This window comes from Penicillium daleae, assembly GCF_028827525.1.
Source record: "Penicillium daleae strain IBT 16125 chromosome Unknown utg000001l_segment0_segment0, whole genome shotgun sequence".
Taxonomy (NCBI): domain Eukaryota; kingdom Fungi; phylum Ascomycota; class Eurotiomycetes; order Eurotiales; family Aspergillaceae; genus Penicillium; species Penicillium daleae.
Genome location: NW_026623149.1, coordinates 2533027 through 2558243, shown reverse-complemented (window position 1 = coordinate 2558243; position 25217 = coordinate 2533027). Strand labels below are relative to the sequence as shown.

General features: G+C 51.7%; 12 protein-coding genes across 12 annotated transcripts; 6 read left to right on the top strand and 6 right to left on the bottom strand.

The window, feature by feature from the left end:
- Positions 1 to 480: 480 nt before the first annotated feature.
- On the top strand, positions 481 to 792 carry N7458_000812 (uncharacterized protein; the record flags this gene model as incomplete). The annotated part of the gene is made up of 1 exon (XM_056904206.1): positions 481 to 792. The coding sequence occupies one exon, from the start codon at positions 481 to 483 to the stop codon at positions 790 to 792; it is 312 nt and encodes a 103-aa protein (XP_056771973.1).
- A 694-nt stretch (positions 793 to 1486) lies between these two features.
- On the bottom strand, positions 1487 to 2323 carry N7458_000811 (putative 2-hydroxychromene-2-carboxylate isomerase; the record flags this gene model as incomplete). The annotated part of the gene is made up of 4 exons (XM_056904205.1): positions 1487 to 1690; positions 1746 to 2029; positions 2079 to 2178; positions 2249 to 2323. 4 exons carry the CDS (start codon positions 2321 to 2323, stop codon positions 1487 to 1489), a joined length of 663 nt encoding a protein of 220 aa, XP_056771972.1.
- A 688-nt stretch (positions 2324 to 3011) lies between these two features.
- On the top strand, positions 3012 to 5308 carry N7458_000810 (uncharacterized protein; the record flags this gene model as incomplete). Its single annotated transcript, XM_056904204.1, has 4 exons — positions 3012 to 3551; positions 3606 to 3713; positions 3767 to 3874; positions 4406 to 5308. The coding sequence occupies 4 exons, from the start codon at positions 3012 to 3014 to the stop codon at positions 5306 to 5308; spliced, it is 1659 nt and encodes a 552-aa protein (XP_056771971.1).
- Positions 5309 to 5895: 587 nt separating this feature from the next.
- On the top strand, positions 5896 to 6141 carry N7458_000809 (uncharacterized protein; the record flags this gene model as incomplete). The annotated part of the gene is made up of 1 exon (XM_056904203.1): positions 5896 to 6141. The coding sequence occupies one exon, from the start codon at positions 5896 to 5898 to the stop codon at positions 6139 to 6141; it is 246 nt and encodes an 81-aa protein (XP_056771970.1).
- Positions 6142 to 6452: 311 nt separating this feature from the next.
- Positions 6453 to 7946, bottom strand: N7458_000808 (alpha/beta hydrolase; the record flags this gene model as incomplete). Its single annotated transcript, XM_056904202.1, has 5 exons — positions 6453 to 6517; positions 6593 to 7402; positions 7465 to 7665; positions 7713 to 7786; positions 7837 to 7946. The coding sequence occupies 5 exons, from the start codon at positions 7944 to 7946 to the stop codon at positions 6453 to 6455; spliced, it is 1260 nt and encodes a 419-aa protein (XP_056771969.1).
- Positions 7947 to 8141: 195 nt separating this feature from the next.
- On the top strand, positions 8142 to 10612 carry N7458_000807 (uncharacterized protein; the record flags this gene model as incomplete). Its single annotated transcript, XM_056904201.1, has 2 exons — positions 8142 to 8401; positions 8467 to 10612. 2 exons carry the CDS (start codon positions 8142 to 8144, stop codon positions 10610 to 10612), a joined length of 2406 nt encoding a protein of 801 aa, XP_056771968.1.
- Positions 10613 to 10908: 296 nt separating this feature from the next.
- Positions 10909 to 12953, bottom strand: N7458_000806 (uncharacterized protein; the record flags this gene model as incomplete). Its single annotated transcript, XM_056904200.1, has 2 exons — positions 10909 to 12785; positions 12911 to 12953. 2 exons carry the CDS (start codon positions 12951 to 12953, stop codon positions 10909 to 10911), a joined length of 1920 nt encoding a protein of 639 aa, XP_056771967.1.
- A 416-nt stretch (positions 12954 to 13369) lies between these two features.
- On the bottom strand, positions 13370 to 15103 carry N7458_000805 (glycylpeptide N-tetradecanoyltransferase swoF; the record flags this gene model as incomplete). The annotated part of the gene is made up of 3 exons (XM_056904199.1): positions 13370 to 13567; positions 13627 to 14410; positions 14484 to 15103. 3 exons carry the CDS (start codon positions 15101 to 15103, stop codon positions 13370 to 13372), a joined length of 1602 nt encoding a protein of 533 aa, XP_056771966.1.
- Positions 15104 to 15685: 582 nt separating this feature from the next.
- Positions 15686 to 17407, bottom strand: N7458_000804 (tetrahydrofolate synthase; the record flags this gene model as incomplete). The annotated part of the gene is made up of 4 exons (XM_056904198.1): positions 15686 to 16733; positions 16864 to 17090; positions 17164 to 17301; positions 17390 to 17407. 4 exons carry the CDS (start codon positions 17405 to 17407, stop codon positions 15686 to 15688), a joined length of 1431 nt encoding a protein of 476 aa, XP_056771965.1.
- Positions 17408 to 18122: 715 nt separating this feature from the next.
- Positions 18123 to 20346, bottom strand: N7458_000803 (putative phosphoinositide phosphatase (Sac1); the record flags this gene model as incomplete). Its single annotated transcript, XM_056904197.1, has 3 exons — positions 18123 to 18299; positions 18355 to 20081; positions 20139 to 20346. The coding sequence occupies 3 exons, from the start codon at positions 20344 to 20346 to the stop codon at positions 18123 to 18125; spliced, it is 2112 nt and encodes a 703-aa protein (XP_056771964.1).
- Positions 20347 to 20842: 496 nt separating this feature from the next.
- On the top strand, positions 20843 to 21811 carry N7458_000802 (Rab family GTPase; the record flags this gene model as incomplete). Its single annotated transcript, XM_056904196.1, has 5 exons — positions 20843 to 20912; positions 20984 to 21003; positions 21071 to 21097; positions 21196 to 21387; positions 21464 to 21811. 5 exons carry the CDS (start codon positions 20843 to 20845, stop codon positions 21809 to 21811), a joined length of 657 nt encoding a protein of 218 aa, XP_056771963.1.
- A 1124-nt stretch (positions 21812 to 22935) lies between these two features.
- N7458_000801 (MICOS complex subunit MIC60) lies at positions 22936 to 25021 on the top strand (the record flags this gene model as incomplete). The annotated part of the gene is made up of 4 exons (XM_056904195.1): positions 22936 to 23049; positions 23116 to 23224; positions 23285 to 24903; positions 24977 to 25021. 4 exons carry the CDS (start codon positions 22936 to 22938, stop codon positions 25019 to 25021), a joined length of 1887 nt encoding a protein of 628 aa, XP_056771962.1.
- Between the last annotated feature and the right edge of the window lie 196 nt (positions 25022 to 25217).

The following is a 25217-nucleotide window of genomic DNA, read 5'->3' as shown; positions in this document are numbered from 1 at the left end:
TTCGCCCATCCTTTCCTAGCAGTATATACACATCCTCAGACCATATACATTCATATCACCCCCATTGCCGTTCCACAACCAACCTCTTCCGTAAACCCTGATACTGGGCACACCCACGCCCGATGGGTCCAGCGACGTCATATCTTGGCACAGACTTGGCCCCATCCAAGCAGGAACACCCTCATTTCACTCAAGCGCAATGATCTTAGCCAAGTTGACCAGACACCCATAAATTTCTGCTGCCTGGCCCAGACAATTGGCGACTCTCCCCACACTGAAACATGTCATAAACCCTCCCAGCGCCGCTAACTCTCTCTCGGGCCTATTAAGTCCCTTCAGCCCTACGTAGGGTCAGCCCTATGGTGCCTGTCTTCTCTGTCTAACCTCTATTCCGTGATCTTAATTGATCCTGATCACGATCTCAAAAGTGACTGCTTCTATTCTCGTCTCTCACTCCCGAATCCGGCGCCATACTGCAGAATGGGCGATTCAAATAACTCGCTCCCCACAGATCCCTCAAGCGATTCCAATGGAGAGGGTGTTCTTGCTAGTGTCAGGCAGCAAATCAACTCGATGACGGGCGGAGCATCTGTCACAGATATCCAGCAAAATTTCACTACCGCCGCTGGCGGAAAGGCCGCTGTCTTGAAAGAGACTGTTGTCGAAAACGTCATGCCGGCAGCGGGTGAGGCGCTCCAGTCAGCTCAGCAAAGCCTCCAGACCCTTGCCAGCAAGGCTATTCCCGAGAGTGATTCTCAAGGGGAAAACGGTATGTTCATTCCGTCTAATTGACTTGTTATCTTCATGCCTGTGACTCACCAAGCCTCTGCAGATACAAAATCAGCACACCCGGATCACCGAATAATCGACCAAATGAGTGATGAACAGATCTGTGATTTCTTGAGAGATAAGCATAAAAGCACAGCGCTAACGCATTCGAAGCACCAAAACTGAGGCTTTCAGGGATGTGATCTGTCTTTTCATGTATATGTATTCCATGCGTTGGGTGAGCGGTCATGAGGCGGAAGGATTTATCAACCCGGGTTCCTGTATTTCGAAGATATTAGGACTTGGTTTGTGGGTGGTTGGTGTATATATTATGATCTTGTCATGATAAGTTATATACATCGGTTGAATTTCATTGATCAAAGGGTGGAATAGGTTATATACGGATCCCGGCTCGTAGGCTCGGGGCTAGGCGGTACCAGAGCTCGTTCTGGAGTTTATAGTAGTCCGCTCAGCACAATGTAAAGATTAAATGGATATATCGATTATTTATTGTTAACTACTGCTACGCCGGGAATGATAGAAAATACCACATTTTCTTCTTTAAGTTATTTGGAGATCGGGATAGTATGGTAGAGACAAATACAAACACATGGGATCGTCACTATACCACTCGCCAGATTCACTCAGTCCTACGTTCTGCATGTCAGGCCCATTCCTGTCATACTGCTCACTTGATATTCCTCATATCTGTGTATATTTACAGCAATGCCCTGAACCCCGGGTCCCGGCTGCGATCCAGCCCCAGGAAGTCAACCACTTGTCCCAAATGATCAATGCCCCAGAAGCCTTCAGTCTCGCCTGCCGTGTTTGTACACTCGAACCATGGGATACCAAAGGCTCCTTCCTTAAATGCACGGTCAGTGTTGGAGTTCAGCACTGCCTTCATCTCAGGCTGTGTGATCTGTGCACTATGTCAGGACGAGAAAGATGGTGAGACGTGACGATTCACAACTTACGGCAGAAATGACATCCTTGGTAGCCTCCTGTCCAAGGACACTCTCAAAAATCGGTGTAAAACCTTCCGGCTCACCAATCTTGGAGTTTGACTGGACCCAGAACGAATGGTACAGCGCCTCAATAACAGAGGGCAGCTTTGTGGGAGCCTGCTGCGAGACAACGCAGAGAGCCCGCTGAACTGTCAAAGTGCGCGGCGGGAAGCCCTCCGGTGTGTCATCACAGATAGGCACTGAGAAATATTTTGCCCATCTTCTGCGCTCCGTGTTTATCCATTGGCTCTTGTCTGTAGGCGGAGTCAGCGTCTGTCATCTCAGCTCAGCCACTTCACTTACTCTTGATACTGATGGGTGGTGTATTGTTGCATTGGTTGAACAAGCCACCCAGAAGAATAGGCACGTAGTTAACCTCACACTTGGCAAAAGTTGGCGAGTTCTAGAGTCGAGGGTTATCGTCAGGACTGCACAATATCAAGGACCTCGGCCAGTGATGAGGAGCAGCTTACCTTCAGGACATAGAAGGCAATGTATGCAAAAGGGCTGACGATGTCAAAATAGAGGGTGATCTTGGGAGATGCCATGATAGATTGTGTAGACTTGGAGATGGCTGTGCAGGTGAAAGTCAGTCGACGTTCCAAGGATCCAGGGTCCAGCGGGGATAGCCCGTATTTAAGCTTCAATTCTCCCCGCAAGTACACCCGCGGCCCACAGCCTCTAGGATGACTCAGCATGAATGAAACCGAGGCTCCGACGTTTAATTAAGCATATCTATAGTTTCGATTCTCATACCGGCGATATGCAGATTCAGGTTGCTTCCTTACGGTGACCAATACTCATATCATCTTTTGGCACCTGCCAGTCACTCATGTCGGTATGCGTAGATTCACCTTTAGATACCACTATCCTTCTGCCCATGTACCTTAGATTAGTCGAATTGCGAACGTGTATAAGCGCAAATAAGCACCATTTTGAGATACACGTAGCTCCAATTGCTTGCCCAAACAAATTACGTCCACGAAATCTCGTCACGAACGCGTTGTCGTCGCCTGCTGCCCTCAATAGCCGGAAAGTTCCATTTTCTCTCTCATCCTCAAGCTATAAATTGACCTCTTAGGACCAGCTTTCGTCTTCCCTTCTCCTCTCCTCTCCTCTCCTCCTCACCGTACCAGTGCTTCGATGATTGATGCTACACACCTTTGCTTTCTTTATTCGCTTTTGAACCAACACATGCTTGTTCAACTCTTACTTCACCTCCTCATCCTGCTCAGTATGCTCTCATTCGAGATCATGCCTCTAGAGCCCCTCGGTGCCGAGTTCCCACTGGGAGTCCTCGACCGAGTCCCTCTTGTCTCAACCGTCTCCTTCACTCATCTAACCGGTAACTCGACCCAGCTCACTCCTCCCAGCATGAACTCCCTCGTGAAGCAAGCCTCCAGCTACGGAGAGAACTTGCCCCGAGTTCCAGCCTCATCGTCTCGAACCCCCTTGGCTAGGGTGGCCTCGAGGATGTTCACCCCGGAGAGCAGCGTGTTGAAGGGACTGGCTGAGAGCTCCTCGGTTGAAACTTCCATCACCTCCACACCCTGTCCTGTCACGAAGTCCATCCTAAAACCCTCTACTCGTGGCATTTCCATCAAAAATACTACCACTTTGGCTCCGGTTGAGCAGACCAGACCTTCCACTGGCATGCCTGTGAGCTTCTCTGTTAAGGGTTCCACCAGCTCAGCCGTCCATCCTTCGATGAAGCATCTTGAGATGAAGGTTCATTCGAATCATCTCCGGTATTCCTCCATGACTACATCTCCTATGGTAAGTTCCAGGCTCAGGGACAATTATTACTACCATCTGACACTTGTTTAATAGCCTGCTGAACGCACTGGACCGAAAGAAAAGTCTGTAACATTCGAGGATTGCCCATGTGGGGAACAAGATTGCATCCTCCGACGTCCACGAATTACCACCGCTCCTACGGTAAGTATCAACTCATGAACAACTTGTGGCATTTACTGACACTAACTTGGCAGACCGATGGAAATGCCGAACGAAAAAGCAAGGCGATGGTCTTCGAGGGTTGGCCGTTTGAGCAGGACAATTCCACCCTTCAAACCCCACCAATGAACACCTCTCTCACGGTACGTTCGAACACATAGGCAATGACTGACCTTCACTGACACCAGCTTAGCAGTCATATGAGTGCTCTCCGAGAGATGCAAGGACTCTAGCATTTGAGAACTGTCCGTGTGGCGAAGATGACTGCATCCTGCTAAACGCAAAAATCACCAATCCTTCTCAGGCGAGATCCAATTACTGAACGGTCTTTGATGTTTATTGACGTTCGTCCAGCAACCTGATGAATATGCCGAGTCGGAGGAAGAGTCCACGGCATTCGAACGTTGCCCATGCGGGCAAGCCAACTGTATCCGCCCAAGACCCCAAACTGTCACTCCTCTTGATGTAAGTGTAAATCTATGAACAAACTATAATGCTTACCTGACATTCACTTAGCATAATAATGAGTATCCCGCGCAGAAAGGAAAGTCGGCGGCATTCGAACGTTGCCCGTGTGGGCAGGATGACTGCGCCATTCCAAGCTCATCCAAGACCGCTGCTCTGGTAAGTTCCAGTCTCTGAACATCATTTGACAGATTCTGACCTTATCCTAGCCTGATTCATCAAAGTCAGCAGTACCCGATCCAAGGAATACGCAAGATGATCCGAATCCGAATGGGAAACGACCAAGCGCGCAGGGTTGGTTCATGACTACCCTCAGCAACAAACCAGTCGGCTATGATTTCATCAAATCCTGTCGTGATATACGGGCCCAGCCCGATAACAAATATGCCGTTGAAGGATGGGCGATCCGAGAGGGATCACTTGTCATTGGAATTAGTCCCTCCCATGTTGTCCCCACCGGCGAGCAGTACTTGGATCAGCTTGAGTTGAAGGAGGGGAAGTTTTACATGGTTGAACACATCTACAGTGACATGTGGGCTTTCTGCGTGGAGTTTTCTACAATCAAGCCTCATCAGGGCCGCATCGCAGGTGCCCCTAATGAGGTAGTTGGACTTGGATTCGTTCCGCTGTGTGCGGTTACACTTGCAGCCAACTACAGCTCATTCCTCGAGCGCTGCCGGGAATATCAAAAGAACCCATACAAGATGCCACTCACTCCTACAAATGGCGGACGTATGCTACCTCCAGTCCGCATCCAAAGTCTGGCTGTTAGCCGGGAAATGGATTTGATGATCATGAAGGGTCAGAACGACTTCAACTCGAAAAAGGCCTTCAATATCTGTGAAAAATTCAGACCGATTGGCGAGGGAGAGCCTGAATATGAACCAAGTGACAGAATTGGCAAGATGAAGTCCTTCATCAAGGCCCCGCACCGGGCTTGGAAAAAGCTTACCTCCAAGAAGCTGCATATCAAGGGCAGCTGGGTTGGTCCGGACGCAGTTCCTCTGCGGCCTGAGCCCCGTCCTCGCAAGAAATTGATCAAAACGCTGCATCGATCCCTTGATATTACCGGAGGTGTCAAGCGGTTGTGTGACCGGATCCGTGGAACTTGAGCCGTTTCAGACTCTTTCATCGTGGCCACAAGTGTGGCGTTCAAAAATGTGTGATGTGGGAAATGTGTTTGGAATTGGGACACGGCAAATCGAATGTGACATGAGATATGAGATCAGACAAGATCATCAGAGCTTGAGTTACGATACTATTTTAGCTTAAAAGCTCAGTGGAATGCCTCTAAGCTGTTCCTCTCTTTTGTAGAAGGTTTAATTCTGTTAAGACAAGTCCTCGCATTATCCTGCGAAATAGAAGTTGTCAGTCCCTTGTCTAACTATCGTCCTCACTCCCACCAAACCAGGACTTCAGCAACATAACTAACCAAATGTGATTTCTTCATGAACCATCTTAGCTCTGGAAGTTCGATTAAACAATGACAACCTTAAGTTACTTTATGTCTCAAGTACACGTGTTAATTGAGTTGCATCAAAATGTGCTCATGATGAGTAACCCAACTATTCGCCATCCACCGTGCCAACCCATACAAGAGAAACCATTCCCAATTCTCAATACTCTTCCAAGTATTTCTCAGTGCAGTACATTATCATCAAAAGGCTCTACGGCAGGTACAAGACCAGAATCAAGAACCATGCCCTCTCGATCAACCAGCCCTTACCGGTCCGCAGAGAACCTCACCCCCATCCTCGATCTTCGCTCGGAGGACAAAAGTCGAGATCCAAATGAGAGACCGGATCACTCACAGGTTGCAAGCCGCGGCACACCCGCTCGCCATTCACGACGACAGCGATCGGAGTATCGATCCTGGGATCGGGCGAGTGATGTGCCCAGAACGGGGACGACGGGGTCCAAGTATCGATCGCGGTCGAGACATTGAACTTTGAGAATAGAGTGTCTCAGCATACTAGAGAGTACCCATACTTGTTGGCTGGTTTTTGTCATCTGGGAGTGATTTTCGGACTATGCAAGGTGTACATTAAGGTGTTTAGATCAAGGGATGTATGTACTTTAGTCTCTTAGTTTCTAGACGCTCTCTTGATCAACCGAAGTTGCATTTGCACTAAACGTTCATCCGTATGTCATGGCATATACATTCATCAGTTGGGAAAAGAGACATATGCTGCCACATCTTGCCCGATTATACATGTCGTACAGGTATAGCCTGGCTAAACACGCCATCTACAACCGTCACTCCTCAAATGCTCTTAGAACAGCAAGACCAGCAACAGAGAATGATGCAACCCGATTATGGCCTAGCAAATTCCAATTATTAGTAATGTGAACTTAGAGAGATAGGATTCAAGACAATTTTCAACGAGCTGACATACCTCCGTATCGAACACGCTCCCAGCGGACCTTCTTCACAACCTGGGATCCATCCTTGCCAGTAATCCTGTTCTCCCAGATCTCAATCTGAGAAGGACTGACGGTTTCTGACTTTTGATAAACTACCGCACCAGGGGCACCTTTGATATTTTCTCCCGTCGCAGCTGTCCAGACACGGCGGCCTTCACGCCACGGGATTTCAATGTCGTTCTGAGCATGTACTATTGTCAGGTCGAGGTCCTTGTGGACGTAGTCCAGTCCACTTGTATCAGAATTTGAGGAGTTGATGCCAGTCAATCGAGCCACTCGTGCTGTGGTATCCCAAGAGTCCACAATGTGACTCATGATCCAGTTCTGGAAACGAGGGTATCCGATGAGTGGAGAAAGCATGGGAGGGGTCAGTCCTTTGACACTGTAGGACTGGATGAGGCTGGGCAGATTGCTGAAGGATGCCAGCAGAATCACTCCAGCGAACGGCTCGGCATTCTTGATGGCCGGTTGGACTGCAATCGGGTCAGGGGACCCAAAGGCAAATCGCTCAGCTACCGCTGCAGTAACGGCTGTGCCTAGACTCTGGCCCATTATGACGATCCGTGAAGGAGGGATCTTGAGCGGGCCTGCAGTAAGGAAGTTGAGTAGGGAAACGCCATCAGTGATAACGCCCTCTTCAGTCGGGCTCCCGGTTGAGACACCGAATCCGCGATAGTCAATGGCAAAGACATGCACGGGATGCGACGGTGTTGATAGACCCAGCATTGTATTGTACGTGGCTGGTCGCTGGCCGGATCCAAGATGGGCAGCATTCCCATGGACTGCGACGTTTTGAGATTAGGTATAGTCTTCAGAATGAAAGGGTATCTGATCGAAGACATACAGCTCACCACGACCCGGGCATTGGGATCATTGGCTAATATCTTGAATGACAATGTATCCTTATAGTCTTCAGCTGGCCCCGATGGAGGGTTCTCCATTAACTCCTTTTCATGCTCATGGCAGAGGTGCAGAGGTATCAGGTGCCAGCCGTAGAGCGTTTCATTATCTGGCGTTACCAGATGAAATGGCTGAACTTGGGTCTCTAGTTTCGTCAGTAGTAAACCTTCAATAAATACCAAGGCCACATACTTAGGAAGCCAAATTGTTCAACTTGATTGACATCCTGCCAGTAAGCCGGGTTGACCTTGTTCGCATAAAGGAAGCTGTTCCAAGTTAGTTAGGACAATTACACCGCAGGACCAATATCTCATACAAGCGCTGGACTGTTGGAAATGTCAAGGACGTCACAAACAAGACATAAGCCAGACCACCGGCCACAAGTGTCCAGTAGGCCTTTCTAAAGATGGGTTGCAATTCGACCATCGTTGATTACAGTGTCATCCTTCGGCACGGAGGCGGAGAAGGGCGGAGGCGGCGTCAATGCGGTGATAAGCTGCCACTTATCGCGTCACGCTTTTCCCCCTTCCACCTCCCATCTCGACCTCCTCGTCAAACGCGACAAACTATCAGTCTTACTCGGAACTCGGTCACTCTCACGCGTGCATACGCCAGTCAGTCATGGCTGAGAAGCGCAAGCTCCCGGCACGCGCCGGTCGTGAGCCTGCGGCCAAGCGACGAGTCTCTGAAGCAGCAACGCCCTCTCAAAAGAAAAAGGCGTCAACTCCTCGTGTACCATCTCCAGCACCGCCCCCGCCTCCGCCTGAGCCAGTAGAGGCGCCATTGCCGATATCGATTAAAGATAGCGAGTCTGTGCCAGTCTTGCGCGAGCGACAACCCGCCACGCTATCGGACGAGGAATACCAGTCGTACGCGGAAAGGTTTGATCCCCAGAGTCCCCCGGATCGGCAAGTGTCGCTAACGAGTCATGATTCATTTCCTACAGTGCGGTTCTGCTTGCGGCCCTGGAGCGATCGAAGAAGAAGTGGCTCAGCGATGGTATCCTAGTTCGATACTACACGAAGCCGAAGAAGACGAAGCGTGAACAGATCGAGAAGAACAACCCGCCCAAAGATTCGATGACGAGAGTTGGTCCTTGCGACGTTACCATTGGACCTCACCTTTTCGATGCGATGATATATACCGTGAAAGATCCCAACGCGCCGCCAGCGATCCAATATGCTCCTCCGCAGAAACAGATGGTCCACTACGGCCACCCCAACAACTTCCAACAATACCAGCCGTATCCAGGTAATCAGAAAAGACCCCCCTACCCTCCTACGCCTCAGGGGCGCCCTCCACATGGATACCCAGGTACTCATGCACCACCCTCTCAACATCGTGGTCCGAACCAGGCGCAACCTCAACCGGGCCAGAGGCCACCACAACCAGCTGGACAGCCCGCAAAGCCCAGCCCTGATCCAGTCATCCAGATGCTTGCGACCAGAGCTGCCGCTGATCCAGAATTGAAAGCTCTTATGAGGGTGGTTGCTTCCAGTCAAGCATCACAAGAGCAGCTTCGTGCTTTCCAGGCTCATATCGACGAGCTAAATGCGATCATCAAGGCAAGGGAACAGGAACGCCTGAGAAATGCTGCTGCTGCATCTAAACAGTCGCCAGCAGCTTCCCAGCCAGCGACGCCTGCGCCGCCCGCGCCACAACCTAGACCAGCCTCCCCACAGGTCGTCATTGACCAAAGGCAAAGCTCGGTTACGAATACCCCGTCTCAAGGACAGGGTAGTACATCCCAGCCCGTGCCTCCGACGCAAACACTATCCAAAGAAACTCACCCCCAGCCCGTTTCAAACTCAAAGGCACCACCACCGCCAACAACAGCATCAACGAAAGCGCCTGTCACAGGGCCACCTCAGCCTGTACCTCAACCTCAGACCCCAGCGCCGTCTCAACCAACTTCATTACAAGCACCCAGCTCCAGCCAGACCTCTGCCACCACACCAGCAGTAAAGCAAGAGCCAGGGACACCGGGACCAACCATCCCGCAAGCGACCCGGTCGAGCTCGGCACAACCAGCAGTCTCAGCTCCATCCGCAACTCCTGGTCCTGTTAGCACTCCGACCCCCAACGCCGCATCCCAGGTGCAGAGTCCTGCAGTGCAACCGCCTCAGAGCGCCAACAATATCCAACAGCAGGTGCCACGGCCGGGCCCCCCTTATCCTCCATATCAGCAGCAAGCGTCGTATGGGACACAGCCTGCTGGCCATTCGCGTCCACCACAATACGGCTCTCCCACGCCCTATTATCGTCCCCAAGCGCCACCGGCGCGGACTACGCCCACGCCATTGAACTACAAGTCTGTCGTCTTCGAGTTTACCTCTCCATTGACGCCATACGGAAGTAGCACATCTGGCCACGCTGGTTCAGGTGATCGCTACCTGTTCCCCGAGCACTCGATCCTGGAATGGCTTCCGAACGAAAATACCATCCTCGCCTCGTTCCTTATCGTGAAGAAGGTAGACCCAAACACGCCATTCCCAATCGAAACTGCACCCGACGCCGGAACAGGACGCACAAAGGGCAAAGGTGCCTCAAAATCGAAAAAGGGAGCCAAGGCAGAGAAAGCCGCAGAGACGCCGGCACCTGCCGATGCCCCTCCAAAGCAAGAGCCTTCTGATAATAAAGCGGATGTCAAAGAAGGTCAATCAGAAACACCTAGCACGCCCAGTGGAAAACCTAGCAGCGACGCAAATCTGAAAGAGTACTGGCAGCCAGTCACCTTCCGCATTCACGCGGCAAATCCTCGGATCCTGGAACCTCTCACTCGTGTCGTCAAGCCGGCTGATGAAGTCCGCAAGTACATGAACGAAATCATGGACCGAGCTGAGCGTGCACCGGATGGTTTCCCTGCGTTCCGGCTTCCCTATGAAGATGCTCGCGAGGCTTTCGAGACGGAAAGTACGCCAGTGTCTACAGTGGCAACTGGTGCTTCTTCGCGTATTCGTCCCTCGAAGGCGGTGGTAAAGCCGCTTGAGGAAGAATCTGAGGTTGAGAAGGATGTGGTGGAGGTTGAAGAGGAAGAAGACTTGATGGATTTCTATGGTGCGCCGATGGGTATGCCGCCCTTGCGTGTTTGAGAGGATGATTCGCTGGGCTGCTCATTGTACACTATCTAGATAATTCCACTGTATACCGCATCTTCATTATGTATTACCATTCATCTCGTCCTGTTGCGCTGCTGTATGCGTAACTATTTGCAGATAGCAGATACCTTCGTTACGAACAAGATCTAGACCATCTATTTTACTCTTCATTTCGCCAAGAGACTAACAAGTAATCAAATGAGACTATCTCTTAAGTATCTGATTAACCACACCCAGTACCAAGACCCAGTACAATTCCCAAAGACAGAAACGAACAACCAATCAACAACTCAAGTGCTGCCGCCAGAATATTGACCATGATCACCAATAACTCCGGCCGTTTCCAACAACCACCTAGCACTCTCCTTCGCCGAATCCCCAGCCCCAGCCTTGAGATTAATATTCCGCCGTCTCTCCGCCTCACGAGCCTCAAAGTCCCACTTGGCCCTCTGCACTTCCACCGCACTCGCATGTGCATCTGAAGAAACCGCCAGCTCAGGATCCGGGACGACGCCCCAGATCTCAAGAGCATAGAGATCGAGGCGGGTCTTGACAGAGGCATCTTCCATTGACGCGGTTCCGGATGGGAGGAATACACCGTCATGACCGACAGGTTCGACGCGAAACTCGGCGGATTCAAGGTTCACGTCTATCGTTAGACTTGCGGCTCCGTGCGGGCTGGGGGGTGTGTGGTGGCTTCGTGAGGCTGGTGGGATTTGACAGCCGATTGCGATGCCTGTATGTGTTGAGAACCAAGATGCTGGGAGATTGGCTTGTGCTTGCACGGATGGAGAGGGGTTTCCGGTTAGGACTTGGTGTTCTGGGGAGAGCTGGAAGAGACAAGGGAGAGGGTCGGAGCTGGAAGATGAGCTGTGGGATGACGAGGACTTCCAGGATTGAGGGAGATAAGCGCCGATTGTAATAATCTCTTCGCTGTTTCCGTCTGGTGCACCTTGTAATATGAGTAGGTTGGCCGATTGCCAGGTGAGAACGTTGTGGGAGAAGGATGTCAACGAGGAGCCGTGAGCGGCGGTAGAGAAAACTGGATGGAGACGGACGCCACTCTTGAAGAGGTTCATAGAATGCGCTTTTGAGGGCAGGAAGAATGAGAGGTGGGAAAGGATTGTCGGGTTGAGAATCGTTGACTCGAAGCTCCCTGGGAGCAGTACAGGCTTTGCCAAGGCAGCTTCTTCGGCCTTTTCATCTGCACTGTCCTCGGGTGTAGCCTCGCTCGGTCGTCTTTGAGAAAGATTCAGGTTCTTGCTGAACAACATATGCTCAAACAATGCCGTCAGAGGATCAAATAGATAGGGCAAGGATGTCGAGACTGTACGGGCGAATGCTCTGTACGTTATTCCGCCATCACTTTCCTCGGGCCGGAATGCGGCAATGATACTGTCGGCCTCTTTCCGGATCGCCTCAATTCGTTCAGAACCAAGATCAGATGTGTACGTCTTGACCGGTTCAAGTGGCTTCAAGGGCGCAATGACGAGCAACAGCATAACCAATCGGCGGAAAGTATCAACCGAAATTCGCGTTTCATAGACTGTCCGGTCCACGCGGTGATCGTGCTTGAACACTTCAATCGCATCAAGAGACTCCAATGCCGCGAGGGCAAGGTCATCATCCTCATCCTCGTCATACTCGTCATTGGCAGGCTCGTCGATAGAGAATCCTGGCGCATGGGACTTGGCAGGACAGGGCTCAGGATCTTCTTCAGATCCCGATTGTTTGTCCGCGGTATCCGTCTCAAAGGGTTTCCCGACATTCTTCCTCCCAACATCAGCAAGGCTACCAAAGAGCAACTTGATGCGATCTTTCCGCCCTCGCCGGAGGACTTTGCCGTAGCGCTCAGTCAGTAGCACCACCACTTTGACCATAGCCTCGAATGTCAAAACGCTCGGTGCCAAGGTATTTTGGAATGGAAATGCACCAAGGTACGAAACCATGCGAAACAGCACAGGCCCAGCATCAAGCGGAGCCTCGTCCGCACCAGAGCAGCTGCCGTCCGGGACTCCCAGGAAGTCTGACAGTGTCTTCTCATTCCAGTAGCGGATGCCTCCTTGCTCTGCGGTTCGAGAAAAGAAGTTGTCTTTGAAATGTGTCAGTTCCAAGGGCGAGAAGCATTTTGTTGCGAATCGCTCCGCCAGCATGTAGCTCAGTTCCTCTATTCAAAAATTAGCTCGGAACTCATGCATTGAACCAGTGTTAAAATAACAATTCAGGATTTCTCTGCGTCCAGTGTCCCCAGCATCATCTCTGCTGGATGGGAAACTCTGGTATAGTACTGACCTGGCGACGCTCCACTATAATCAGTCGACTGGCCCGCACCCATTGCTGCAAGTGCGGGGAACAGCCCGCTGCTTCAATTCCGGTTCTAGTTTCCCAGGTGGTTGTCGAGAAACAGCGTACAAATACTCGCTCACGAGTGAGCACGCAGTAATAGCCGGAAAGTTCTTGATATAAGGAGTTGATGGAAAGATAGGAAGATGGAAAGCGATGGCGACGTAAGGTTGCAGGTGACGAACGTCAAATATGGCTGCCTGAGGTGTCAGGTTGGCGGCCTAGACCTTTTCCCCTTTGGCCAGGACCATGTCAGACCATCATTTATTGGTTTACGGGTCCTTTGGGACTTGGATTCATTTGTATGTTTTTTTATTCTCTTATTTTCATAGCAACATAAGGAGATTCGTTGTATGGATGCCCATGAACACTTTTGAGAGCCACTGATCAAAAGAAAAGCACCTCGGCTTACAGCATAACGATACCCACGCCGCCCATCTTCTTCTCATCAGGCAAGTTCTTGTCGTTAATACCTCCGGGAATAGCAGGCGTACGGTAATTGTACAGGTAGAAGTGAAGCTGGCCATCACCAGCACCAAACTTGAGCTGCTCAAGGAACATGGGGTTGTCGTGGGAGGTGAGCGCGTTGAAGACGTCAAAGTTGGCCTATCATGATGTGAGCAGGGGGGAGAGTTTTGATCAATTTCCAGCAGAGCATTCCGTACCTGACGGGCGCAAATAAGCGCATCGTTCATCAGCACCTGTAGGCGAGCCTTAAGTGCCTTCGCGTTGTCATTGAACGCGGTTTCGGATGCGTAGTAGTAGAGGTAAGCAGCCCGGACAACTCCGTGCTTGTCGTTATCGATGACAGTCGACTCCAGGTTGTAGAAGGAGACGAAATCGGTGATCTTCTTTGTTTCCGGATCCTCTACCACATATGCCCAAACGACCTGCTCCTTATCGACCTGTGGCTTGTATACCAGCCAGTGGTCAATCTCTTCGCGGGTGAAAGCCTGGTTCATGTCGAAACGGAGCAGATATCGCTCTAGAAGATCATGGACCGCATCAATGTCTTTGGACTCCATTGGCCGCAGGCCGGGAGTCGAGGTAGCCGAAGGCAGATGGTTCCTTGTAATCTGGCGGGCCTTTGTCGAGCCATGCGGGAGAGGCGAGAAACCAACCTCATACAGCTTCAGCCAGTCCAGTGCGCGATGGTAGTATCGGCAGGAGCTGACGGGAGTGGGCAGGATGACACCACCAGTATAGATAGCCTGGAAGATCCCGTTGACATAGCAGCGACGAGTAATCTCCTTGATGAGAACGGGGGCCAAACGCTTGGAGCGCAGCTTCTTGTGGATACAAAGGAAGTTAATTTCGGTCACCTTAATACGCTCTCCACGGACACGGATTTCCGTCGGGACACCGCAGATCGACGCGACCAATTTGCGAGACTTGGTCGCCCGGACACCGATGTGCCATTCCTTCTTCCAGCCAGGAGACATCAGGGCCCTGTTGTAGCATAACACATCTGAAGTCAGCAATTCGCATAACAGACCGCAGAAGTTATGTAGAAATATCGTACCAGTGCAAGAACGACTCCGAGTAAGCGAATCGGAACATGGCATTATCATCCTCCACGTAGTGGTTATTCAGCAGCTCGTAGAGCTCCCGCAGCTCGGTCTCGTTCGTCAAATCAAGCGTGCACCACTCAAATCCATCAAGCAACGGATCCGGCGTCTTCGAGACCTTCTCGGGGTCAATCATCTTGATCGGTCCTTGAGCAACGGGGGTCGGGTTCGCTTGATCATCAAATCGAGGAACGGGCTGTGTCTGCCAGAATTTGTAAGAGGCCATATCCTTCTGGTTCTTCCCATTGCCCAACGAAAGACCAGTCAGCAATTGCGAGATGTCGATATTCGCGAGGGTCTTTGCCGCCGTTTCCTGGTCCATGCTCGCGAGTTCGTGCTTCAGAGCCGGGTTCGCTTCAATAGCTGACTCCAGCAGCTTCGTGGGGATTTTCTTTGTAGCGCGGCTGGAGGAGGGAGCTGTATCATGATCCATTATTTCAGCAAAGGTTTCGGGAGGGCTGTAGGGCGGAGACTGGGTACCCTTGCTAGTGTCTGAGCCGGCATCAGCACCGGTTTGTTCAGATTCATCCTCATGACGCTTGGGGGCCTTGCCCTTATCCTTGGAGTCCGACATGGCCGCTGTTTAGGGAGATGTGGGGAGAGCTGGAAACGTGGTAAGTGGGAGAAGAGGAGGATTTCGTTGAGGCCCCACGTTGAGCGCATGAAACGCGGATCGGTGGGGTGCCGAGGGGTAACTGGCCTTGTCCCCGTCTTCAGGCGGATCGAGCTTGGCGTCGTGAAGTATCAAACGAGAAGGAACTCATATAAAGGATGGCTATAAACTCTGGTATTATCGACATGGATGTTTGCACTTGGCATATCTGTCCAGCTAGTCGCTGTATTTGACAGCTGTCTTGCTTACTTAGCTGCAGAACATGGATGGAATGCACCTCGGCATTCTAAGCTGAGTCCTACAGGAAACAGGTATACGCGAGCTTCTAAATAGAATATTTATTTTTTTCAACTGGTAAATGCATTGCATGGGAATCTCGAATTGTTGAAATCCACAAAAGAAAAACACCTCTATGGCCATCATCGTCTCGCTATGTCGTCAATTATATGTCAAGTGTTGATACAAGAACTAGAACGGGCAAGAAGCTCCAGGCTGCCCATCAATTTGAGCTCCCACTCATGTGAGCAGAGAATCAAGCAGAAATTAAGGATTTTCCGTGTATGGCTTTGTTTCGATCACATCGAGGAAGCCACCCACCAGATGGATACTGCCGGTGACAAAAGTCATGACGGGGGCCTCGTCACTCTGGACGACCTTGCGTTCCTGGGCAGCCAGATCTCGAGCGAAGTCAACAGCCTCTTCGATAGTTCCAAACACTTGAGTCTGAGCGTTAGGATCAATCTCATTCCAGGCAGCGGCAAGAGACTTCTGTACGCGGAGCAATTCAAGATCATCAGCATTTGTGTTCATACTGACCAAGTCAGGACGGAATCCAGCCTGCTTGTATGTGATGTTTGTGCAAAATAGGGCATGTGTGAAAGGTGTGCCGGACTCCAACGCAGCGGCAAGAGTCTCATGAAGAGCACGAGCCAGAGCTGTGCTGTCACGGGTCTGCTGATTGAAAATCAAGATTCGGGGCTTCTTCGCTGCAATGTCGCCGGATGAATCGGCATGGATTCGCGAGGCAAACCACTGGCCAGCCAAGCGGATGCTCTCCAGAGTATGTCCTCCATCAATATACCAGGCGACATTCTTCTCGAAACGGGTCTCACAGCGTCCACCCAAGCGAGTCTCCTCAAGTCCAGTCTTGAATTTGGCAGGGAGAGGCTCAGACATGACGTTCTCGGAAATGTTCGCCACGCCAGTCTTCCTCAAGAACTCCGCGGCCGTTGCGACTGCGACGGAGGCATTGGTATATTGGAAGTCACCTGCCAGTCCGAGATTCACTTGGCTGGACCCTGCGCGCAGATCAGGATGTTCAGAAACAACATCCAACTGAGTGTCCTTGGCAGCGGCACGCTCAGCCAGAACTTGCTCCGCGCTTGGAGGCTGCGGCGCTGTGAAAGCCTTAGCTCCAGACTTGATGATGCCACCCTTGTGCCATGCGATTTTCTCGATCGTGGTGCCCAGCATAGCTGTGTGGTCGATTCCAAGGCTAGTGATAGCAGTCACCTTGGGCTGCTCAATCACATTGGTACAATCGTATTCTCCTCCGATGCCGCACTCAATTACTGCTGCATCAACACCCTCACTCAAATATGTGTGGAATGCCATCAGCGTGAGGTAACGGAAATATTGCGGCTTTGTGCTCAGCGACGCAGGATCTTCGCCAGCAGCCTTGGCTGCATCATTCAGACGGTCCCATACTTCAAAAAAAGTACCGCGCAAATTGCTCTTCGGAAAGCGGGGCGTTATCAATCTTGATGCGCTCGCGGGCGAACCGGAGGTGGGGGGAGGTATAGAGTCCGACTTTGTGGAGATGAGGGGAGGATTGACCTGGCTCTGACTGAGTGTACTGGGAAAGAATGGTTGAAATGAATGCGGAAGTTGAGCCTTTGCCCTTCGTGCCCGCGACGTGGACCAGATTCAATCGATTGAGATCGGAGGGCTGAAGAAGAAAGTTCTCATTAGTACCATAGTGCCTCAATGGCTAAGAGTGTTGGACATGAGCATTTGCGAACCTTATATCCAATGCGACGAAGCCATTCAACCGTCTCTGGGAGTGAGCGCTTATTGAGATCCTCCCGTGAGGTCGATTTCTTAAGCTCCTCCACGATCGCAAAATTCGTTTGCAGGGAATTGAGTGCTGCAATTGCAGCCTAGACACAGATCATGTCAGTATTCAGCATTTATTATCTGGCACTGCACTGAGCTGCAGGACCATTGATGCGGGGCATCCCGACATACCTCATATGAGCGAGTCATAACAGGCGAGTGAGTCGAGACTCGCCGTTGCGGACCAGACCAGCGAAGAGATCTCCAGATCCCTCTCATGAACAAGTGATACCCTTGCCTGCGATTTCAGGTGAGCAGGTGGGGTGTTTCTCGAAAGGAAACCCCAGTAGCTCGAAGATTATTTGGTTCAGCTTCCGAGGCCTCTCCTCGGGAAACCGGTAGTCATGATGTCGGAAATGTCACGTGATCTATCTCGGCTTATCCATGTATGATAGGGACTCAGTCGGGGATGGGCACTTTCAAGTCACTTAAAGATAGCGAATCCCGGATAGAATGAGACGGGAGAAAGCACGGGTAAACCGGTAGCATTATTCTCTATACTACAAAGTTCGGAATGGACAGTCAATTAGCACGCTTAGGTGTGATTGCTACGCCAATCCCCGTATCGTCTACTTCATTGGGGCGCCAGACAAAGTAAAAAAAAAAAAAAACGGGTTGCCAGATTAGCAAGGTAAAACAACGACACCAACGTATAGAGTGGTGAGCTGTATGTGGAGAAAGAAAGACTCTATCAGGTCAAACAGAAAATAGGGGCATGGCGCCAATGAACAAATGATAAGAAAGGTACAAGACAACCCGTCCGAAGGGAAACCAATGATAGTAAATCATACCAGCCGTGAAGTGTACAAAAGACAGGGATTGTAGTGAGGAACCACGCAAAGGTGGGTAGGAGGAATGAGCGAATTTACTCAATCCTGGTCTTGCCCTCCTCGAGGAAGACAAGACGGGCATTGCTGACGCCACGTTGGTGTCGTCTTGAGGGAAGCCATTGGCCAATGATAGGGTCGGTGCGAGCCTTGATGAGAGCATCCTGATACCCCTCGGCGCCAGCGATAGGGGTGTTCAGTTTTGGCCAGTTCACCTAAAATTTCGTTAATCAAGCATTTGATAGTTGCAGGGAGAGAGGGTTTACGTACATAGAGCATGCCATGTCCATGGATAAAGCGGAAGGAGTAGGCGCCGACGACGATCCAGAAAATCATGAAAAGCCGAAGCGGCCAGATCGCTGCGTCCGGCAGTCGCCTCGTGAGCGTGGCAATCAAGACCATGAACAAGCTGGCTGCGAAGATATACGGAATGGCTTGGATCACGAGTGGCCGTCGATCCATGAACAACTGAATGTTGGCAAAGGATGTATCTGAGGGCAGGTAGGTTCCCAAAAACACATCAAATCCATCCTGTCGGGGTCCGTCCATGAAGTTGTTGCGAACATAACGGGTGATGGAGTTGTTCAGGTCTTGAAGAGCGCCAGCCCGGGTACGCTTGCCCGTCCGAGTGAAATCGGTCTTTAGGGCACCCGTGCCAGAGTAGGACTTGGAAACAACATCGGCATTGTCCGCCCAGATATTCCGGAACAAGTCCTCAAATTCACGATCATCGTTGGCATTCTCACCAGGACGCAGCACACCAGCGTCCATAAGCTGTCGAGTCACCGCCCAGCGGCCGAGCATGCTCTGGACAACGTTGGTACGATCGAGGCAGTCCATGCAATTGGTTCTTACCACGCTCGTTTGTGTCGACCGGATATCTAGCTGGCCACCAGATGCGCCAGGGCCCTCTACCCCACGGAAGTAGCCACCTTGGGTTAAGCCATCATTCAAGCGACTCATCAGGAGCTCAGCCCGGTGCCACTTGAGACCCTTGGTCTCGTTGTGGAAGTCGAAATAAATATAGTGCAGACGATCCATTTCTTTCTGCTTCAGTCCTGGTTCAACGATATGGAACTTTTCCGATGACTTATCATCTACTTCTCTTGTCTCCGTCGACGAAGAGACGAGAATGCGAACCAGCTGCTCATAGGCATTCTTCACGCGCTCCTCTCGGCCCTTTTGATTGACGAGGTTGACCAGGTAATTCTCTCCATATAGGCGAATCTGTTCCGTGAAATGCTTGCGCGCAGCTTCGACTGCGGTCTCTACTCCGCGAACCTGTAGCTTGGGCGTGTATTTGAGATTGTTGACTTCGGCCCAGAAGACTGGAACACTGCCTCGGGTCTGGACAAAGGAATACACCTGGAGATCTTGGCCCGTCTTGCCGTTTGTCATTGATTGGCCCGGTGCATAGCCAGAAAGACCTCCGGTAGAGTCATTCAAAATCACAATCTGCTCAGTTTCGTTGAAGTTTGAGACATGACCTTGCTCGTCAATGCCACGCGAGAAGTATCTCGTCCCCGCGCGGTGTCGGGATCGCCGTGTAATGAGAGCAAATGTGAAGGAAGTTCCCTTGACTCGAGCCGGGGTGATGCGCAGCATGCCAAACATCACTGGAAGGATGTAAGGGTCAGCACCCGGCTGGGGCCCGTAGTGGATGCCATTTGCGTTATTTTCTCCCAGGCTGAAATCGATCAGATCGGACTGAATGAAACGGTTCCAGAAGAAACGATTGTCGGCGCGTTTCCACATGGGAATATCGGATGGACTCTGTGATTGCCGCTGGAAACTGTTGGTGAGGTCCAGGGAGTAGGAGAAGTACATGGGGCCGGTGCGAAGCAGGTCCTTGATCAGGGCTAAATAGGTATCCTCATCTTTATCGTGGAGTGGGCGCTCGCGCATCGGAAGGAACTCGGTCGAGGCAACTTTGTAGACCATGTGGCCGCGGAGTCGTCCCATCGGCTGAGCTTTGGTAATGACGATGATGTACTTGTCTATTTGGGGAGGTTAGTGCAGCCCCCTATCCCAATCCCAGTGCAATCGCAATTTACCTAGCTTCAGCTTAACAATTCCCAAAATTCCGGCGATGCTTGAGATCCGCTTCGCGCCCGATAAAGGGCCATCATTTAGACGAAGGTCGCCCGTCGGCCGGTCTACCACAAGCGTTGGTGCCTGGGGCGATGAAGGCGAGGTGAAGGCATAGTGTGAAGGCGAAGCGTGTAAATTGACATCCCTAAAAGGGAGGATCTGAGGCGCCATGGCGGGCAGCCGAGACAAATGAGACGGAGGGTAGTAGTCTCGGACTTGGAATAATATGACCAGGGGCGAAGAGGTGGTGGGGGAAGGCTAAATCCGCAGAGGGAATGACATTAATTATCAGGAACACATGATCAGCCGCGGCGACAACATCAGCCCGGGCACGGGGCAGGCGCGGGCCACCTGGTCAGACTTGGGCCTCAGGCCCTAAACACGTTCCCTTGTTTGCCCTGGTCAAGCGTGCCTTAGTTTGCTTAACCGCCTGCGCTGCAGCGTACCGCCACACCGCCCCGCTGCTCATGTGGCTGGCCCTTCCGTCATCCACTCCGTAGGCTGCCTTGCTCTTCTCTTCTCCATCCACGACCAACGACGAGACCCGAGAGGAACAGCAGGGCCTTCGATCGCATATTGAACACCAACCTAGTCGACTACTCTGAGATATCCCTTCCCTTTCTATCGCCTTCCTTCACCCGACCGCATCTCCCCCTGACCACTGGCCATGGCCTCCCGACCTGCAGCAGGCGCCCGCCCGGGGGCGAAATTCGCCCAGTTCAAGCTTGTGTTGCTTGGTAGGTGTTCTCCATGGATGACTCGGAAGTCTAGCGGATGAATGCTAACGTATGTTGTCTTCGCTTTGTAGGAGAATCCGCAGTCGGAAAGGTTCGGCGTGCCACTTACATTACCTAGCTTTCTCTATCGGGCGCTAACATTTACGTTAATCTTTCAGAGTTCCCTGGTGTTGAGATTTGTTAAGGTGAGTCCACAGTGACCTTTTCTTATGCTCTGCCAGCTCCGGTCTCCGGCTGCAGGCAAGTGGTGCTAGATGGGAATGTAGCTGACTGGCCGGATTAGGACCAATTCGATGATTATCGGGAGTCGACAATCGGCGCCGCCTTTTTGACACAAACTATCTCCCTCGATGAGAGCACCACGGTCAAGTTTGAAATTTGGGATACTGCCGGTCAGGAGAGATACAAGTCGTTGGCTCCGATGTACTACAGGAATGCCAACTGCGCTGTCGTGGTCTATGACATCACCCAAGCCGTACGTTCGACCTGTTCAGCCTATTTGGATTGCATCGCTTTTGCTGACCATCGGCTCTGTTCGTCTCTATCTTTAGTCATCATTGGATAAGGCCAAGTCCTGGGTGAAGGAACTTCAGCGTCAAGCGAACGAGAACATTGTGATCGCCCTGGCTGGCAACAAGCTGGATCTTGTCACCGAAAGCCCAGATAAGCGTGTCATCCAGACCGCCGATGCCGAGGCCTACGCTCGCGAGGCTGGCCTTCTCTTTTTCGAAACCTCTGCCAAGTCCTCGACGAATGTGCGGGAACTGTTCACGGCCATCGCGAAGAAGCTGCCACTCGACCAGGCCGGCCCCCGGAACCTGCGGACAGCCCCACGACCCGGAGTTGACCTGCGACCCGAGGCCCCCGGCACCCAAGGTGCTGGTGCATGCAACTGTTAAAGCCCTTGAGAGCGATATACCTTCCTTCGCAGCTAGCTAATGCGATCCCCTTCTGCCCGTCCCCGGTGCTGATGACCGTCTCGTTAAACCTCACGATCGCGGTATCGAAATTACTTGATGGCTTCTCCCCCACTACCTTATTCCGACATGAGAGGTAAACTCTCATTACCTTGCCCTTTTACCCGTCTCGGTTGCCTTCTGGTTTTGATATTTTGCTTGCTCTGCGTTCCGGAGGCCTCCGCCTCGTCTGGCGCTGACAGAACAATCTCGACTTCATCCACGGACGCATCTGGAAGTTGGCTTTAGACATTCTTGGGCAGGACTTGCCACCGCCTGCTTCAATTTCCCTTTGTACTTCTGGTACCTTTTTCACCCGGCGTCCTGCATCTGCTCTTCTCCTTTGTCTATTGGGCTAAGTTTCTCATGTTACTATTTCCCGTTGTTCTCATCTTTCCCCCAGACCCCTTCTTAGTATGTTATGCCCAGATAATACATTTTCTTCAGACTGTACCTATTTTCAGCTTTTTCTAAGCCAATGACTGGTTGGAATAGTCTCTGTAGTCCTGTCTATAGATGTGAGTCCTGGATCGCTTGTCCAGGTTCTTGCTTGAAAGATGATTGATTTTTAATGCTCTTTGTGTTCATAGTCTTGAACAATAAAACATGTGTCTCTTGTTCATTACCTGATAATTCATTCGTACCATGGCACATTTACAAATAGGCCATGGATTCGCTCCATTTAGACGGGATTGTCCCGCTAATTTCATCGATTACTCCGTTTGTTGCATCTCCGATGTATGCCTGCACGAAATAAATTCCCCGGTAAGTTAAACAGGGCACTTCTCCAAAGTGCCCACGATCAGCCGAAATTATTGAGAGAATGGAATGGACTATACAAATGACACCCTTTCTCATAATATATTTTAGTGAATAGATACTCCCTGAGTACATCAAATCAACCCAGCTATATCACTTCTATGCCGAGTGCGGGATTGATGGGTGCAACGGGCTGACCGCCCGCAGGATCATCGGGGCGGATCGCGACTGAACATCGACACCCAGTTTTCCTACTCATTCAGGTTATCACATCCCTTCCCACCTCCCTGGCGATTGTGCGGCTCGTCATGCTGCGCTCTTCAATTGCTCCGGGTCGGCAGCTGCTGTCGTCTCCTGCTCGCCAACGGATCCCGTCGCAATGGCTGTCTAAAGCCGGTGCTAGCAGCCGGCTCCCGGCTCAGGTACGAGAACCCGTTACCCTGCTCATGTGCTCACCGAACATACGACTAATAGTCATCTTAACACAGCGGTTCTTCGCTGATTCCAAGCTGCCAACAAACGAGGCCTCGACTCCCGCTACCCCTTCCTCTCAATCGGTCGTTCCTCCACAGATTCCCACTAAGCCCACGGAGCAAGGTACCTCTAGCCACTATGACGCCAATGTTTAATCCACCTATGGGCTAACTCAATTTTCAGAAGCTGAGATCCCCCCGGTTGCGCCTCGCAAGACTGGTCGTTTCCGCCGATTCCTGCTCTACCTGATCCTGACTTCCGGTATTGCCTATGGCGGCGGCGTTTTCATGGCTCTGAAGTCCGACAACTTCCACGATTTCTTCACCGAGTACGTTCCGTACGGCGAGGAGTGTGTTCTGTACTTCGAGGAGCGCGACTTCTATCGCCGATTCCCCAATGCTTCGAGACACTCCAACCGCATCCAGGTTGCTCCCCGCGAGGAGGGCAAGCCGGTTACAATCCCTAGCAACAGCGGTCTCTCTTGGAAGGTTGCTAAGGAGGAGCCCGCCAGCGACCTCTCCAAGAGCGGTCCTCACAGCAGCGCCCAGGTTCATGATGCTCAGACCAAGACCGAGGCCGCCAAGCCCAAGGACCGCAACGATGCTGTCCTGAAGGCAAAGGAAGACAAGGTAGCCAAGTCGGCTAAGAAGGAAGAGAAGCCCGCTGCGAAGGAGGAGGAGCAGAAGCCCGTGTCTCTCGATGCGCCTCGCCAGCCCGCGGTTGCTGCCAGCACCATTGAGCTGCTGCAGACCAAGGAGGGCGACGAGCCCGTTGTGCAGCATCTGGTTAAGACCTTCAACGATATTGTCACCGTGATTAGCGCCGACGAGAACTCTAGCAAGTACTCTGCTCCTGTCGCAAAGGCCAAGGAGGAGCTTCTGAAGATCGGCGAGAAGATCGCAGCACTCAGGGATGAGGCCAAGCAGGCCGCCCAAGAAGAAATCAACAAGGCGCACGCTACTTTCGACGAGTCTGCTCGCGAGCTGATCCGTCGTTTCGAGGACATGCGCGCTACTGAGGTCGCCCAGTTCCGCGAGGAGTTCGAGGCTGAGCGTGAGAAGCTTGCCATGGCTTATCAGGAGAAGATCAAGGTTGAGCTTCAGCGTGCCCAGGACCTTGCTGAGCAGCGCTTGAAGAATGAGCTCGTGGAGCAGGCTATTGAGCTGAACCGGAAGTATATTCATGAGGTCAAGGATCTAGTTGAGCGTGAGCGCGAGGGCCGTCTCAGCAAGCTGAACGAGCTTACCGCCAACATCTCCGAGCTTGAGAGTCTGACTACTGGCTGGAGCAATGTCATTGATACCAACCTCAAGACCCAGCAGCTTCAGGTCGCTGTCGACGCTGTGCGCTCTGTTGTTGAGCGTTCAGAGACCGCCCGTCCTTTCGTCCGCGAGCTTGTTGCCGTCAAGGAGCTGGCTGCTGATGACCTTGTCGTTGATGCTGCCATCGCTTCCATCAACCCCACTGCTTACCAGCGCGGTATTCCTTCGCCCAGTCAGATCATTGAGCGCTTCCGCCGTGTCGCGGGTGAGGTCCGCAAGGCCAGCCTTCTGCCCGAGGATGCTGGTATTGCCAGCCACGCTGCTAGTCTGGTTTTGAGCAAGGTCATGTTCAAGAAGGACGGTCTTGCCGACGGAGATGACGTTGAGAGCATTCTCCTCCGCACTGAGAACCTTCTCGAGGAGGGCAACTTGGATGCTGCTGCACGTGAGATGAACACCCTCCAGGGTTGGGCCAAGATCCTGAGCAAGGACTGGCTGGGCGATGTTCGCCGGGTACTTGAGGTCAAGCAAGCTCTCGAGGTAAGCTTTTTCTCCCATTGTTGTATTTGGTATCTTGGAAAAGCTCATTGCTAACATTTTTCCTTCTTGCTAGGTTATTGAGACCGAGGCTCGTCTCCAGTGCTTGCGGGTGGAGTAAAATGAGCGTTCTTGATTCCAATTTATCCTGTATATCTTTCATGTCTACAGGAACTGTACCTTTAGTTGTACTTTTGCGTTAGACCCAAATGCTAGAACTTTTCCTTTGTGTTTTGATTTGGCCAAATTTCTACCAAGAAACTTATGATGTGCGCAGAATCACTTTCCACACGTATCTCTCGTACCCTGTTGTATCC